The following is a 17,669-nucleotide window of genomic DNA, read 5'->3' on the forward strand; positions in this document are numbered from 1 at the left end:
AGGTCCGAGGGTGAGATGTGTTTCAGATATTCTCAAGAATATCGACATTTCAAATAATAAATGTCAAATTCTGCTATCTATATTGCCCTTTTGCCTTTTCCGAAATGAGGCAAATGAGGTTAGTTTAAAAGTGTTGGTAGATTGCTAACAAATCATAACAAGAGTACAGTTTGATGTTCGGTAGCCACCAACCAACAATTTGATGCTAGTATGCAATTTACCCATCGGACACCCAGTATATAAATTACCGTGTATGCGATTTATACTAACTCGTTAGGAATTGAAGACGAGCTGCGGAAATTTTGAGGTCGGACAACATCGGCGACGCTCGGGCATCTTCGCCGTGGCATTGAAACTTGATTGGCGCTCTTCGTTGCTAAATTCAAAAAGTCGATCAATTTGTTTACGAGCGTCACCAGGATGGCCACGGGGGCATGCAGAGACACTGAATTATATTAATTTAATTATTTTATTATCTTCTCTAAATCTCTATTAAGTGGTGGCAAAAAACAGCAAAAAAATTTGTACAGAGTAGATTTGTTAAGAAAGAAAGGATGAAGTCTAGAGAAGTATTACTTAATGCTCTTTGATGGGTGTTAAAAATGTTCTACTTTGAACAAGTTACTGGTGGAGAGCAAAAGGATCATGATTTTTCAGCACTTGCAAAAATATTTTTTGGATATATAACCACTTAGACCTCGTGCATCACTACAAATACAATAAAAGTCACGAAATTTCTGCGGCAAGTTTTACTCTACAGCAATATAATGGTTTTGAGTAAGTACCCGAAAAGAAGATTGTGAAATTGAAAAAAATATCTTGCATGCGTGGCACCCTTGCATGTTATCTGTCATACTGACTTTTATTGTTTTTCACTGTGTATACAAAGGAAAGTTTAGATAGATATGTACTTACAATGTTGCTTTTAAATTTTATTTCATTCTTCTCTTTTAGAAGGGGGGGGGGGGATTCTTAAATCTTAAAAATTGGGCGCAGGAAGGTTGGTTCGTTTTCTTCCAAACAAATATACTTACCTACTTAATGCCGAAAAAAATTTAAAAATTACCACATTCAGTTACCTCTTTTGCTTTTCTCACTACTGTCTTGTATATAGGTATCGAACCTCAGATTCTAAACCTTTTTGTTGTCAACATGTGACACTAAGTTTTCAGCCAGCTGCATATAAAATTACTTCATTTTATTTCACTTTCCACTAGAAAATAAATCAAAATTTTTTGCAGTCAACGTGTCATTCACTCTACATTAGATGCACTAAGTCAATACCTGTTTTAAAGGGTTCGATTGTTGAGGATAAATATCTCTTAGGTATCAATTTTTTACAATTTCTGTTGCACAGTTACTGAGGAATTGCTCCGAAAACGAGCTGAACACAATGAAAAAGAAATCTGTACACTGGAAGAGGTATCTTTACATCAGGAGAGCATAACTAAAATTGAGCACATTGACAAATGGTGTAGAGAGCTGAAAATTCTTCTCCTACAATCAAATCTCATTTCAAAAATTGGTACGTATGTAACTGTGTCATATACTGCTGATATGTACTTATAAAAAATGTGCTGATATAAATGTGCTGATAAAAAAGTTCATGAAAAACTTCCTTACAATTTCCTTTACATTTTCGTTGGAATTGCCTTAAAATTTCTTCTAATTTTCCTAAATCTCAGACTCACAAAAAATATTTTGCAAATATTTTAGACTTTGATGTGGTTTGCTTTTATAAAGCATCTAGACACGTAAATTTTGAAATGAGGCAATCAAGATGGAGCTATAAAGGAAGAAGAGAAAGGGAAGAAGAAAGACTACTTAATGGATCGGATACAATATTATTAACTTACCTTGTAAATTGAACTCCATTCATTGAAGGTTAATTTTCTGATCCTTTGAAAATCTGCCTCAAAGTCTCGTTCATTGCTGCCATTTCCTCCATGAACACTCAACTAGGAGGCATTAATTTCATATGATCCTATCAAAATTTACTTGAATAACCGTTCAAAATAAATGGTTTCTAGGCATGACATAGTGGCGCATACATTTTACAATGAAAGTATTCTCGATGGTTGTTATGAGACATAAGCTTTAAAAAGGTTGAGTGTTTGGAATAGCATTATTTTTCATTTTTAAAGCACAGAATCTTAAATTGGAAGCATTTTTAAAGTATTTTTAGAATGAATTTTTTATTACCAAAACGAAACTATTCTTATAAAAATGCGACAAATAATAAATAACTTGTTGATTGCCCTCCTCAAATGATATTTTTAGCTATAATGGGCGTTTATTATCATATAGAAAATTGAATGGACTAAAGACTGAAATTAAGAGGACAGATAATCCTTTAGAGAGACGAGCATTTTGGCAAATAGAAGGTGGATACATTTTAAAAATAAAAGCACCCACTAATTATAGTGCTCAAATATTCCATTTGCTTATATCGTATTGTTTTTTGTTACATGCATAGAAAACCTGGGAAGACTAAAGCTCTTGGAGTACCTAAATTTGGCTTTGAATAACATCGAAGTGATTGAAAATTTACAAGGATGTGAAATGCTCCAGAAACTAGACCTGACTTTGAATTTTATTGGAGATATTGAAAGTGTTAGAAGCTTGCAGCACAACGAACATTTGGAATCTCTGTAAGATGTCTTTTCAACTTGTTCAGATTGAGTCTTTTTTTCAATTTCAAAAGAATTTCAAAATGTTTTAAAGTTTAAAGATTTGAAAATTATGCTTTGGTGGAAAGATTGTTTTTTTTTTTTCAATTTCAAAAGAATTTCAAAATTTTTTAAAGTTTAAAGATTTGAAAATTATGCTTTGTTGGAAAGATTGTTTGCCAACAAGAACAAACGTTTGTCTTTCTTCTACAACAACTTACAAAAAATAATTGATGGGAAAATCATAACTTGATGAAATTATTCTTAAATTTCAGGTTTATGACAGGTAACCCTTGTGCAGATTATCCAGGCTACAGAGAATTTGTCATTGCTACTTTACCACAACTTAAACAACTTGATGGAACTCAAATTTTTAGATCAGAGCGGATAACAGCAGTCCAAAAATTGGATGGAATCATGGAAGGACTGATTTTGCATCAGAGAGCTCATAAAGGTGCATAACTCTTAAATTCTGATGTATTTAGTTTCAATTAAATTTTTGACGATAAACAACTGATAACATGTAATCTTCACTGATGCAAAAATAATCACTGTGCTGGTGTGTTAAATCAAGGAGTCTTCAAGTTGCCAATCTGATTCACTACCTAAGATAGCATAAGAATTTGACTATTCACCATTCGAGACCTCTTACTATATTGTAATTGCTCATTAACTCGTCGCTTGATTGACATAAGGGCGTAACTACACATTGAGGTGAGCCAGGGAAAACATTGAATTGTGTGGAAGACAGGGTTCATTGCAGAGTAAAGTTGCGCCCATATGCCGGGAAGGCGACAAACTAGTCATCGAATACATTGGGTGTACCCTCCTTAAGTTGAAAACTAAGCACTTGATTGGAAAATTATAAACTTTTCGTTTGGTTTCTTGTTTGAAGCCGCGATACAAGCAATTCGCTTACTTATTTCTACTTTATGATTTTTGCAATTTATTTTAATTTTTATTAAATTTAAACTATATTAAGATTATGGACATAAAATTTTTAAAAACAATGAATGTACTCATTATTTATCAAGAAACAATAAATTAGTAAAAAGTGATGAATACCTTGAAAACTTGGTGCTTCAAATAGGTGCTCTATGTTAAGCTATGCATTTTTCTGCTTTAGTTATTTGTATTGAAGACTTAAGAGGAGTCAAAGAGCCAAAAAATAATAAACAAAAAAAAATGACTTCTGCTCATATTTTTTCTTTTGAATGGTTTTGATTTTTTTCCCCATTGTTCAGAATATGTAGAAGTCGCATCAGATATATAGGCAGTTGTTTACTTTTGCCAGTCACAAGTGGTAGAGTTTTAGGAAAATTTCTTCAGAGAAGGTTATAGATTTTGGGTATCTAGGCACAACAGTGACAAAACAGTTGCCGTCCGTCAATCTTCAATTGCTATTAGATGGCAACATCATAGTCGCTGGCAAATGGAAAGTAAACGACTGCCAGACTATCCTACATTATTAAAGTTGAGGACTAAGGTCATTCACCCATGACTGAAACGCAACCAGCACATATAGAGGTACCTAGTTGAGTGTGTAATAATCCCGTATGCTTCATTACTTTTTCCTTCTTATAAGTTTATTTAAAATTGGCTTGAGTAGTTATCTTGTCGTGTTTCTTACAGAAAAGAGAGCAAAACAGAAGCGGGAACTTATGAGCAACACTCAAACTCATAACGACAATATTGACGAGACAGACCCAGAGGAAAACTCTCGGTTGGTAGTTTGAGTTACACCTTTCTTTTAATTTGATCTTATTTTTTAAGGGAAATGGATTAAAAAAGAGTATAAAAGAGAAAATTGGGATTACTACCAAGAAGTGAAATGAAACACTATACCTTGGTTATAGTTTGAGAGTACCTGACCTACCACAGTTATAGTGTAGTTACAGAGTTTCTCTCTTAAAGATTTATCTCCTCGATTGCGACTTATCTTAGGTAGGCTAATGGATGGAGGCAAATTCTTCGAAAGATTGATGTTTTGTTGAGTTGAAAAACTAGAATGCAAGTTATCATTGGAAATTATTCTAAAGTAATCACCCTTGAGAGGACTTTGTCTCACCTAATCTCCTCTGATGTGAATACGGATACTGCTCTAATACGTAAAGAAAAGGGACATTTTTCAGACCCTTTAATGTTACTTCTAATTTTAAGGTGCAAATACATAGAGCCTGAGAGTGTAGGTACATTTTTCTCATTTATTGGTTAGTTTCAATCAAAATTATTTTTGACAACGATCATAAACTTTCCTTATCGACAGATTCAAATATAAATGAAACATAAAGGGGGCGGTGAGTTCACTTTTGATGGCATTAGGGGCAGATTCAGGTATGAGATTCTTGAGCTGTAGTCCACTGGAATGAATTTCAGAAGTCTGCAAATTATGGAGGCTACAAGGCAGATTTTGACAGTGTTCGTACATTCTTTTCATTTTGGGCTTCCTACTCTCATTAAGCGGCAAAATAAAACCACTTGTAATAAAAAGAGTAATGGCCATCACTTTTAAATCATAACTACAGAAGAATCATCAATCTTGCCCTATGGGTAGCAAAGAAGTAATTATGCCTCTAGACAGCACTGTTGAAATTTCTCTTCTTCTTGTTGCATGAGAAGATTTTGGAATAAAAAAAGTGAGAACACTCCAGAAACAAGAATCGAAATAGCTGAGCACACTCGGAGAGCTCAAAAAGCTAGACAAAGCTCAGAGCCAGAGCCCAAAAAAAGAGTCCTCAAGTTCTTTAAAGCAGACGGAACCCCATATAACATCAATGAAGCCAAAATTCCTTTTCTGTTGGAATCAGACGAGGAGACCAATTCCATCATTCTGAAAGTGGAAGTGTACAAGTGAGTACTACAGGACTACAAGTTATTTAAAATGATGGTGATGACTGATTATTTGTTGAAAAATAATATATGATTGGAAAACAGAATTGTCTCTAACCAAGAGACATGTATCCTAGTTCCATTATCAAAGTACTTCTGATGAGCTAGGTATGAAGATAAATCAGTCACAAAATTTTGCGGAATAGGCAGCTTGTATAATCTGCATAATTTTGTATTATTTTGGAATAATAATAAAGTGGTAATGAAGAGTACAAGTCTCCTACTCTTAGCTCCTGTTTTAAAATTATTATCTCTTTTTTGACTAATTTCAAAACTCAAAAGATGAGTCAGATACGTTTAGAACGTCACTGAAACAAAAGATAGTCAGGTAATGCAAATTTACAGAGTATATTGTCAAAAAACAATTTACACACAGAATAAATTTTCTCATAGTAATAACAACGTAATTTGATCATTCAAATACTGTGATATAACTAAACAAAACAAATTCAAAGAAAATTAGTGACGAACTAGAAAGTCATCGATTTGAACAAACGTAAAAATGATCTTAACGAGATTAAAAAACAAGTAAGATGAAGAATCATTTGAATTATTTGAAAGGTGAAAAATAATCCAGCTCTTTGACGAAACTGGAACGTCTGGTCATTTTTCAAAATGAATGGCAGGTACATGAGAAACTAATATAAATTCCTTACTTGTTGGAGAATTTTATTTCCTCAAGTTTACAGTGACTCTTAGGGAAAAGATAATGTCAAGGAGATGACAAGGTTTAGTAAGGGACCTCTTAATTAAGAAAGAAAAAAAAGAAAGAGGCTTAAAATTAGGGTCTCTCTTTACTTAAGTAGCCTATTAAAAAATGAGTGAGATTCATGATTCAAGTGTTCTTACAGATACTTGGACACTAGCTTAATAGAAATTGATGTGCAACCAAAATATGTAAGACTTACAGTAAAAGGTAAAACGCTTCAGCTGAGTTTGAGTGAGGAGGTGAAAACAGATGATGCTGTTGCTTTGAGATCACAAGTCACTGGTTTCCTCACGATCACAATGCCTAAGGTAAGAGAAAAATGTAACATTTAAATTTAACAAATATATCATGGTGGCAGTAAAGAGTGAGTCATTGTAAAAGAATGTAAGATTGTGCAGTGCGTCTAAGTTTTAATGTAAAATTAGAGATTGAGTTAGATATTTGATGCTCACAGAAATCAAACTAAAAAGCATACATGACACATCACGCTAATAAATGGTAGATTTTTCACGTAATGTCGATGAAAATTTAACCATCTCACAAAATTAATGAATCAAAAGAGGAAAAAAAACATGTATTTGATTCTGATTTTTCAGAATTTTGGCTTTTTTTAAAATTTTGTTTAAGGAAACGAACCAATATTTCATAGAATCATAGAGAAGGAATCTCGTGACATAAACTTGGAAGGAAGAGAGAAATACTTATGGAATTAAAAAAGCATGTTTCTATGAGGCTTAGTGTAAAGAAAACTTCAAAGTAAATTATAGCGCACTAAATATTTTTTTAGAAACTTCAAATTTTTGGCAGGCAAAAGTATGCTTTTGAGGAAGCTCGCATTGTCATTAACTCAATTTGTTTTAAAAATCTACTTAATTATTTTTTGCTAAAAGCTGCTAATGTTTGTATGAGGATTTAACCTGAAACAATTCCTAAATAGAAAAATCATGAAAATGTGACAAGAAAACCTTGTTGTTTTCCTGGATTATTAAATATAAGAGGAATACTGAGGGAGATGGAGAGGTTAAAACCACAACTTTAACAGTATTTGATTTGTGGATGCCCACTAAATTCTTGCTTCAAGCTAAGCTAATATGTACTTCAAAGGGAATATAAACTGGTGACAAGTGCCTGTAGGAGAATATTAGTGCCTCTAAGAGGCATCCACCAAAATGGATAACAGCTAGTTATGAAAGGGAACAACAAAAACAGCTTGTAACTTTAAAAAAATCAAGATCATCAAATCGGTGTAAGTCCATTGATCCTATTTCAAATGAGGATGAACATCCTATATCGAATGCTAATATCATCAATAGTTTTGACACTATTAACATTTAATCACCACTTATAGGGATCTGTGGGTATGTAACCTTTCACAACCGAAGACTGTCAATCAATAATCATTTCTGATAATAGTGATGTAAAACTTGACGACATGATATCGTGATAACTTTTGAAAGAATGTTCTGTCCACAGAGCTCTTAACATTGTTAAGTTTGATTTTTTTTTACCTTTGAGCTACCAGTTGTTGAATTTTTCTTCAACCTGTTAACAAATCATATTGAGGTTTTGGCAAAGCTGCAACGCCATAAATTGTTGATTTTTTAAAGTCTGATATACTGTTTGAAAGTTAAGGATATCTACTTCTAGGATACTACTTATCATACTGACAATTAGATGTCTTGACTACAAATGAAAATAAAAAAAGGAAGAAAATTAAATAAATAAGGAAAAAAAAAAAAATTTAGAGAATGTCCTGAATTATCTACTTACATTTTGTGCATTTCCCAAACAAACATTGAGATTGATTCCTCTTGAGATCTCCAGCTCTGGGAGAGATCCGCCATAAAAGCCAATCAGCTCTCTATCACCATGACACTGTTCGAAAGATCGACCTGTCCTTTAAGAGTTTTCCGCTGTAACCTTTTGGCAAATGTTTCTGCCATGAGCCTATTGGTTCTATATTCTTCTTTGGTTTTCTGCTCTTTCAACTTCTGCGTGACCTCAAAGCACTTTCGGTACTTCTTCTCTGTCTGCTGTCGTAATTTTTTCTGAGAGAAAATCCGCTTCTCTTTCAGAGACGGAAGCTCATCTTTACTTGGAACTTGAGTGGCTCGGTCCACTGAGCCACATGCTAGCACTAACTGTTTTTTCCTCTCATTTTGTAGTTGCCGCAAGCAAGCAAGTTCAGCAATACAGTTTTTACGGAACTCAACTCTTTTGATTATTTCAGGGTGCTTCCTTGCAAGACATTCTTGGAGAGTGGGCTCTGGGGCCTTTGAAGCTAAGTTGTCTGTATTTTTAATGATTTTGGGAGTGGGGGCATGGAAAGGCGTTCTTGCTGATTTTGGAGGGTCAAACAGAATTGTGTAGCTGATAGGTTTCGAGGGTTTCTTACGAGAATTAGAATGTCTCTTTGCCTTAGGAGGAGTGGAGTAATTTTTCTTCCGATTTTTAATGTAATGCTTGTTGCTACTTTCAGCCCAAGTGTCATTTGTTACATCAGAAGTAGCAGAAATGTAATGTGAGTGTTTTGACGATAGATCATTATCTGAATTTTCTTTGGAAGATTGATTGATCAGAGCACCGCCTGACCTTGTCCTTGTTGTATTTGCGCTTTTGTAAGTTCTATTCTGTAAATCTTTGTTCTCTTTATCAGATGAACTTCTGGAAAAATTATCTTCTAATTGGCGGGGTGCTTTCAAATTTTTATCATTACCTTCATAAGAAGTTTGTGCACTACTGGAGGTTCCCGATTTTTTAAGGCAGCTGACAGGTTTTAGTTTAGCCTGAGAATCTCCTCGTCCATCTACTTTTATCGTCTTTAAAACTTTAAAACCTTCTTTGAGTTTTTCCTGCTTTTCAATCAAAGCTTTGAGATTGCTTAAGTGATTAATTTCCGATTGAATCCAAAGTAGATGATTTCTCCTCTCAGCATCAAGATAATTATACAGTAGAGCCGATTCCTTTTTGTTTGCCTTTTTATCTGCAAAGATCAACTTTTCTTCATAACGCCGCTCACTATCACTTGTTGGTTTCCGCCAATCTTGAGGATAAGAAGATTTACAATTTAGGGATCCTTTGGTTGAACTATCATTTGTACTGTTTGGAAAAGGTCTATAAGCATTGCGCCCTAAGTTTACAGTCCTCCCATCAGGTAAACCATCCGAGTTTTCATTCAACAGTCGAGATTCTCCATCATTTTTTTTGTCTACATTTTGGAATCTAGAAAACTTTTTGTACTTAGGAGACCGCATAAATTTGTTCTTAGAGGGCATGTTGCTCAACCACTGATACTCTGAGCTATAAAATACTTGTTGGCAATTCCCTGTTGAAGAGCTGGACTTTGAATATTCACCAGATGAACGACCAGTCTTATCTCGCAATACTTTTAAATTTTCTTGCTCTTTCATCCTTGCTCCAGTCCTAGCATGATTTTGATGTTGAGCCTCATTGGTCACATATTCATCTTTTGTTTCATCCAGCAAATCAAATGAGCGATTGTTGGAGCAGTAGTTTTCTTGAATGTGCCGGATTCCTGATGATATCTTATTAGGATTGTCGGAAGATTCAACGCTTGTTGTCTTTTTTAGTGGCCGCATCACTAGGTTAAGACAACTGCTTCCTGATGTAGACTCTACGTAACTTTGCGATATTTGTGTGGACCCACTCAATTCACTTGATTTGTTATTTGTTCGCGAGAATTTGAAACCGTCTCTGAGATACACCTCAGAGGGGCCAACTTTTTTGCTCACAGCAGGATGTTCATTCAGAGGAGGTTTCTGGAGGCAGTTGTACTCAGAGTCAATCAATTTTTTAGCAATTTTCTTCATAAGAAGCTGCTTCCTTCGCGAGTCGAAGGTTGTTGAATTGTGTATGAAGTTTTTCAGTAAATTAACTCCACGATCCAGTTCAAGCTGGAATAAATTCATGCTAGATGGGTTCCACAGTTCATCTCTGCTGCTTTCAGAGAAGTCAATTTTTTCAGAGACTGAACTACTGCTTTCTGTTTTCTTCTGTGCCTGAAAACACTCAGACGAATTTCGCTCGTACATATCTCCAGGCAAGTACTCAAAACTTTTAGCTTTTTCAGCAGACGTCGTTGACTCTTTGGCATTAAAGTCTGCATTCCAAGAATCGTTTGTTTGTACACTCGCAATACTTTCTAAGGTGCTACAGTTCCCATGCGTAGAGCCAGACCCTTTCTTTCTATGACCTTGTGAGCTGTCACCTCTGTTTTTATGATTATTTTTACTACTATTAAAGTTATTACTAATTTCATTTACGCACTGCTGGAGCTCGTCAAGAATGCTCTGTTGAATGGATGTATGAAAGGCTATTTGAGAATTTTGAGTGGTTGCTTTCTGGACATCAGGGGGATTTTCATTCTGAGGGGTTTTGGGTAAGGAGTTGATATGAGAAATTTTGCTGCTTGATTGATGCAATTTTTTAGAGGGACTTAATATTTTACGCGGTGATTTAAACTGTTTCCCTTTGGTTTCTGATTTCTCCGAGATCAAACTTGATGTGGCAAAAAATTTTCTGGATTTCTTTTTTGACCTATCTATAACCGTTGATATTGACGACGAAGAAGCTGAATTTTGAAAATGTCTTTTTAAAGGTTTTAGAAAACGTAGATCTACTGATTGAGTTGCTTGGAGCAAGTTTGAACAGCTAGCACTTTTCTTCAACACCAAAGGATGCTCTAACTGTGCATCATTAGCAATGATTTTATTAGAGCTGTTCTGAGATGTACTCTCCTCTTTGGCACTTGAAGCTTTACTTGAGGCTTGAGGCTTTGGAGGTTCAACTTGGGCGTAATTTTCTTTTTTGTCGACTGCTGCATCCTCAATCTTAGGACAATTTCCCTCAGGGCGCGATTCTGTACCATCCATTCCAGGGTTGGGAGTTGAAGGAGAAGGCACCTTGTCACATGGCGGATTCTTGTCCTCCAAACATAAATTGCTAAACTGTGGCTCAATTTGCTTCATTTGATTATTACCGGATTCAACTGGTGAGTTTATCTTGGATACTACGTGGGTGCTTGAGGAAATGATAGGAGAGACACCTTGGAAGTAGAATGGCTTTGAAGTCGAAATTGGTGACATCATATTGCTGCTAATCGTGGTTGATTCTGCGGCTGGGGTGCCAATTAATTTTTCTATTGTAGGATTGATAATTTTAACTGGTTTTGATGCGGTTTCAGTGGTTCCCTCTGGATCAGAACGCGGAAGTAATATGGCAGATCCTTGCGCAAGAGCAATCCTTTCAATGGTACTGAGCCCTGTTTCAACCCCTAGAACAGGAATTACAAGATAATTCAGATCAAGTCAGAAGAAATAGAATAGTATGCTTTTATTGCAGACAGAGTGGTTTTGAGGAAAAGGCGGATTCATGAGAGATTTCTCTGTTTTGAGATGAGACTATGGATGAGATTGGGTTTTTGACGGTTTTTTTTTTTCTTATTTTTTTCTCTTTTGTTTTCTCAGCTAAAATTAATAAAATGGAAAAAAAGGAAAAAAGATGAATTTTTCATGCACTTCAGAAAAATAAAATTTAAAAAAAAAATCAAGCAATAGTTTCATTTCCATACATTGCATTGACAATAAAAGTACCGAATCAAGTATGTATCTTGTTTGGGATGTTAAAAAATCTCTGCTCCAATTTCATTTTTTAGAGGCGAACAAATCAACATCATTTCTATGGGCTTTTTCAGAATTTGCTTCGTCCAGAGAGGAACAATCAAAGAAGCAAAAAAGCTTCGAGTCTCTATGAATAAGGTGCAGCCAGTTTACTTAGTTCAATTTCGTGCGAGTGGGCAACACAAAATTGCATTTTCTACACTTTCAGATCCACAGGAACAGCAGATTAAAAGTTTGAATAACTTTGCCATAAAAACAGGTTGCATTCGCCTGAAAGTTTTAAAACTTATTAACACCTCTTGGATTTGATATTTCTAGGTACCACTTGTACCAAATCCTCCATACAGTGGTACCAGTGTCTCCATTTTGAGTTTGTAGAGACAAGTGTCCCATTCCCCATGGCCAGTCACTTTTTTTTACCTACTAGAAACCATGAACTGGTCCAATTTTTTAAAATGATTGATCAGTATCACATAAAATCCTTGATTTGAAAATGACGCTCTCAAAAAGAGATTTAAATGCGTAAGTCTCACTAATGATGAAACGTTTATAACTTACAGAAAAAAATCTAAATAAATAAAATAAATTAAAAGAGTGAGTAGACGATACCTAAAGCTACATATCCAACATCTGCTCCACTATCCCACTCTAAAGGACGAGAGGTAAGGCTTGAAATTGAGGCAGGAGATGGGATGCGATTACCATCCTGTGGTGACAAGGTGATATCAACTGGCAAATCACATTTCATGGGGGTGAAATATGCTGAGGGTGCAGAGTCAAACTTTAGCTCTAGGCCATCTCTTGGATTTCTGGAGATTTTGAACGAAGTAGAAGGATACGGTGTCTCCTTGGCACGGCTGTTTGGAGCAGGAGAAATTTTGATTATGTCTTCAGGTGAGGTGTCATCGCTAGATTTGACGGATGTGCTGCGGTCTTCACTAGACGAAGACGAGGTGCCAGTTGTTGGAGGTCGGGCGAACTGGCTTGGTGAATAATTGGTGGGTGTGCGTGCATCGCGACTGGTTTCCTTTTTGGCGGACAATCTTTTTTTATTCTGTTCCATTCTTGAAATCTATTAACACAAAGCCAGAGAGAGAGCATTTGGTTACTTTTATAAAAAAGACAAGCATGCAATGATAATCATAATTTTCAGTTCAGGGATCATGGTGGCTTTTTGTGGCTAAACTCAAGGAGATTTCAATGAGTTTTATTCAGCAAAGTTAAGGAATTTCAAGGATCTGTTTTCTTTTCTTTTTTTGTCTGTAAATACCCTCAAGGATGTTATTTCACACTTACAGTTACTGTCCTGACTCCCTCAGTTCTTGGTTAAGGTGATTCGATGGACGCCACATTCAGTGTCAAAACAACAAGCGATATATCACATCGATTGGCTCTATTTTTCAGCTACTCATCTATTTTCTTGAATTTTGAGAACGTAATTCTGTTGTCAGGAGACTAAAGAATGCACTTACCCATTATGACAAAGAAATTCAACGTAATATACCTAGGCGTGGTTCTTTTAAAGGGAAGATATTGCATTGGAGTGCAGTTTCGATATAAATATCAATTGCGATATTTTTCCCCTAAAGAAACCATGCCTTTATTAGGTTGAATTTGTTTGTCAAAATTGGTAAGTGAATTCTACAACAGAATTGCGATCCCATAATTTAAAAAAAATGACAAGTAGCTGAGAAAAGAGAACTAGTCGATGCAATACATCGCATGTCGTTCTGAAACAAAATATACTGTCCATCGAATTACCTTAAACCAGCCCCAGGCTATATTGTTTGAGACCATCAAACTTGGGCCACCTAGCCTGGAATCAAACCTGGTACATCCCAATCTCATGGCCTGGTTACACGATCAAATTTCCGTCAAATTCTGATTAAAATGATGACCAAGATGGCGGTCGATAGTTATCTAGATTGATGAGTAAAATTAATTGAAGCAGCGTGTTGATTGAAATAAGCACGGTTGTGTGGAAAACAGATGGAGGATGAGCCCCACAGCTCCATCATCTATCATCAAATTTTCGCAGGCCACAGAAATTTGATGGTAGATGGTGCGCACCAGTCACTATTTGATCAGAAGTTTATGGAAATTTAAGCGTGTAACCAGCGCAATAGAGCAAGCACTATAACCACTACATTGCAGGAGGCAAACCCATCTTTTCAAAAAAAAAAATAAATAAACCTGTTGAAACACTCTCTCACTTGTTTCAAGTATTACCTGGTAGTCCTGAGAATAAGTGCTGACCACTCAAAAAGCTTTGGCTCATAATGTAACAGCACATTGACGGTGTAAGTCGGCAATCACATAACTCGATTTGCAACGTCGCAGACTTCCTGTCATATACGTTATTTTTTAGACGGAAAATTACTCAACGGCAATTCTTTAAAACTTCCGTGATTTTTCTTCTCTGTGCGAAGAAAATTCTGCAGAAACTTCAAGGAATGATGTCAATTTGTTCTCTTTTAAAAAATTAACATAGAGGCGGAGATTTTCAGACACCGCAAACGAGTTATGTGATTGCCGACTTACACCGTCGACATGGAGGTACTGAAATAAGCATGCATAGTATGAAGGTTCCCCTCATCATTTTATTAACATTGTATGATAATCTTTCCCTGATGTTTAAGTTGGCAGTTGTTTCCTTACTTTTGACTGTCCTGCACAGTTCAGTTTTAGCTGTCTCACCTCGGATTGAGGAATTGGTTTTCAGTATCTGCGCACAATGATAATATGTCATCATTGATTCAGTAGGACGATCCTTGGTTTCTGAGTACTGGACAGCAGCAGCGCAATTGCATGCAAACAGAAAGTACGCAACTGCCAGCTGATCTGACCAAGTTTTCATGCTGAAATTCTGGAATAGTTGGAGCATATCTTCAGAGTTTCCTATTGAAATTTAATTACATACGTACAATCAGGGCAATTTTCATACTTATGTCAATATCAAGTCAAATCTGACAATTGGTTGTAGGCTGATGCGAAACTCCATTAACTCCTCAGCCACAGTGATATAGTGTTAATATAATCTAGCGAGAAACATACTTCCCGTTGAATGTATAAGTTTTATTTAAATCTATAGAAAGTTATTGCAAGATTTGATGTTTGAATGGTAAATCTGTGGGGGGTGCTCAAGGGATTTGAAGGCATTGCTTGGGCATGATTACTTACCACCGATCGTCTCTTGCAGTCTTGATAACGAGAGATTCAACAGAAACTAATGTCATACTAGAATTTTGCGTGAAATTTAGGAGAATTTACAAAAATTTGGGCATAGATAATTTTTAATTGTACGTTCTAACGGATGAAAAGGTAAACAAAGATGTCAACAACAGATAACTGATAAGTAGAGATTGAAGGTTACCAAGTTACGTCATTTTGGCGGGAGATTTTAAAATTGCGGGCTTTTTCCCCAACGAGCGCTCGGGCTCGGATCGCACTCTGCTCGTGACACGTTGTAAAGTACAATTATTAATAAATATTCATTACGCGCTTTCAATTTTAGGGCTTCCGCTGTTGAAAAATCAAATAAAATCTGAGCAGAGCGGTGTGTTTTTCGATAACACATTGATAAAAGATAAAACACTGCAACTCTCACAGTGTGGGCAACTTAATTTGTTTTACTGCTTACATGTCAGAGCAGTTGTCAATAGGTGATGTCAAATTATTTTCAGCCTTCAGCTCTCTCTCTAATATATATCGACAGTGTAAGTCCGCAACCACTTGTCTTGGTTTGCGACGTTGCGAACTTCCTGTCGTACTCAATTATTTAAGTGGGAAACTACTCAACGGCAATTCTTAACAGCTGACCGCGATTTTTCTCTTGGTGCGAAGAATATTAATGTCGAATAATGCCGATTTGTTTTCCTTCAAAAAAATAAAATAGGAGCGGAGATTTTCAAACAACGCAAACGAAATATGTGGTTGCGGGCTTATACCGTCGATATACTTCAGCAGGGCCGGATTTTAATTAGGGGGTGGCCACATGGGCCGCGGCACATGGCGGCAAATTTGGGGGCGGAAAATTTTGCAATTTTTTTAAATGTAGGTAAGTATGAAAAAAAAATCGGATTCAGAAAAAAATTACAAACAAGAAAAGGCGACAAAATCTCTCATTTCCTGAGAGTATGTTGTCTTTCGGTGATACAAGAGACAGCACCTTTAATCTCTCAAACACGCAATTTGACTAGGAGCGGAGCGGCGCAGAGAGCAATGATGACAAGGCCTAGAGATGAAAAGGAGAGACCCTCGGTTCGGCGGTTGGCATATAACACATATTAGCGCCTACAGGATTGCATGAATACTTCACACATTGCGTCAAATACGGTGCGGTCAACGTGAAACGCATAGCGCCTACAAGGCAGCATGAATACTTCACGCATTGCGTCAAACACAATGCGGTCAGCAGCGGTCGGCGTGAAACGCATAGCGCCTACAAGGCAGCATGAATACCTCACGCATTGCGCCAAACACAATGCGGTCAGCGCGGCACGGCGGCGGAAGTTAAAAATGAAACCACACTTATGTTTGTTCTCTCATAATTTTTTCGTGCATTTCTTATAAATGGAAGGCCTTTACCACACAGAGATAGGTTTACGGAACTTAAGTTTCGCGCAAAGTTTCTTGAACTTTTGCTAGTAGTGTTGACAGGGCTTTCGCAAAAAATGTGTCCGACACGAATTAACGCGTCTTATGCACGTCCACTTCAAGGTTTTTATTGATTTTTCAAAACGAATGAGAGAAGGCGGCAAAATACAGGCGGCCCATGGGCGACAAGTATGTAAATCCGGCCCTGTACTTCAGTTCTAATATCTCTGTGATCGAAAATGTTTAATTTCTCTGTCTGTTATTTCATGTAAACTTCACATTCCAGGTCAACGGCGAGATTAAGCAGAAGAAAGAAGTACTTCCTTTAAAACCGAAGAATGTTGAAAATTCAAATCCATCCTTTTCGAGGCAAGTATATGAACAACATACTGATTTTATATAATTGTTGTATTTATAGTTGACTCGCTTCATGACAACAGGACCTTAGCGTCCTATGGGCAAGCAAGAGTAGCAGTTGCTCCAGGCGCCGACTAAACGGGAACACCGAGAAGACGAAAAGAAAAGGCGGGAGGAACGAAAAAGAAGAGGGAAAACGCGAGGAGAGGGGGGAGAAAAGCGGAAAAAGGAATAGGAAAGAAGGATGAAACATCGAAGGAAAAAACAGGAGATGATAATGAGGGGAGAGGGAGGAGAGAGAGTTCATTTTAGAATTCAAAATGAGAAGACTAATGCCGGCATTGTTCTTTATCATTACTGCAATTATGTTTCCTCTTATAGAATGATTTTATTTTGCAAGGGGTAGGGCGCCATCAGGTGTGGAAAGGTGCCCTTGTGTGATAAACGGCGCCTTGAGGTACAAATATGCAAAAAAATTCTTTGCAAAACTTCAAGTAGCTAGGGTGCCAGTAGATATGGACTCCGTATAGGCGTGGCTTATGCTGCGGGCCCCCTAAATCTGTGCACCTCCCTCGCGTTTTACTTTTTTCCCGAATCTAATGAGCGACATCTCACTGGCAGCATTGCGAGTTTACGCCTCGCGCCATCGCGCCTTCAATTTTGCAGATGCAGCACGGACATCCATCAAGCACGAATATAGTTGTATCTCTGCGCCGTCATTAACGAGCGTCAATTCCCTTGCTCTAATTCCATATCGTGTTTGTTTCTACTTGTCTCATTTTTGGTGGTGCTTTAAGGGCTACGTGAGCA

At 36.6% G+C, this 17,669-nt stretch overlaps 2 protein-coding genes across 6 annotated transcripts in view; one reads left to right on the plus strand and one right to left on the minus strand.

The window, feature by feature from the left end:
* The window catches only part of LOC109040300 (touch insensitive larva B), a 34,958-nt gene that overhangs the window by 4,586 nt on the left and 12,703 nt on the right, over positions 1-17,669 (plus strand). For 2 of the 5 annotated variants that reach the window (XM_072299243.1, XM_072299242.1), the window contains exons 2-8: positions 1,358-1,525; positions 2,477-2,651; positions 2,945-3,123; positions 4,302-4,392; positions 5,289-5,519; positions 6,410-6,575; positions 16,789-16,871. In XM_072299243.1, the coding sequence (XP_072155344.1) occupies positions 2,563-2,651; positions 2,945-3,123; positions 4,302-4,392; positions 5,289-5,519; positions 6,410-6,575; positions 16,789-16,871 (839 nt within the window). In that variant the 5' untranslated portion in view covers positions 1,358-1,525; positions 2,477-2,562. Of the gene's footprint in view, positions 1-278; positions 778-1,357; positions 1,526-2,476; positions 2,652-2,944; positions 3,124-4,301; positions 4,393-5,288; positions 5,520-6,409; positions 6,576-16,788; positions 16,872-17,669 lie in introns of those variants that run through there. The other 3 variants (XM_072299240.1, XM_072299239.1, XM_072299241.1) reach the window with 3 other exon arrangements.
* On the minus strand, positions 5,891-15,260 carry LOC109040307 (uncharacterized). The gene is made up of 4 exons (XM_019056197.2): positions 15,087-15,260; positions 12,516-12,978; positions 8,038-11,560; positions 5,891-6,570 (listed from the first exon to the last, which is right to left on the minus strand). Exons 2-3 carry the CDS (start codon positions 12,967-12,969, stop codon positions 8,121-8,123), a joined length of 3,894 nt encoding a protein of 1,297 aa, XP_018911742.2. The 5' UTR covers positions 12,970-12,978; positions 15,087-15,260; the 3' UTR covers positions 5,891-6,570; positions 8,038-8,120.

Source organism: Bemisia tabaci, chromosome 4, assembly GCF_918797505.1.
Source record: "Bemisia tabaci chromosome 4, PGI_BMITA_v3".
Taxonomy (NCBI): Eukaryota; Metazoa; Arthropoda; class Insecta; order Hemiptera; family Aleyrodidae; genus Bemisia; species Bemisia tabaci.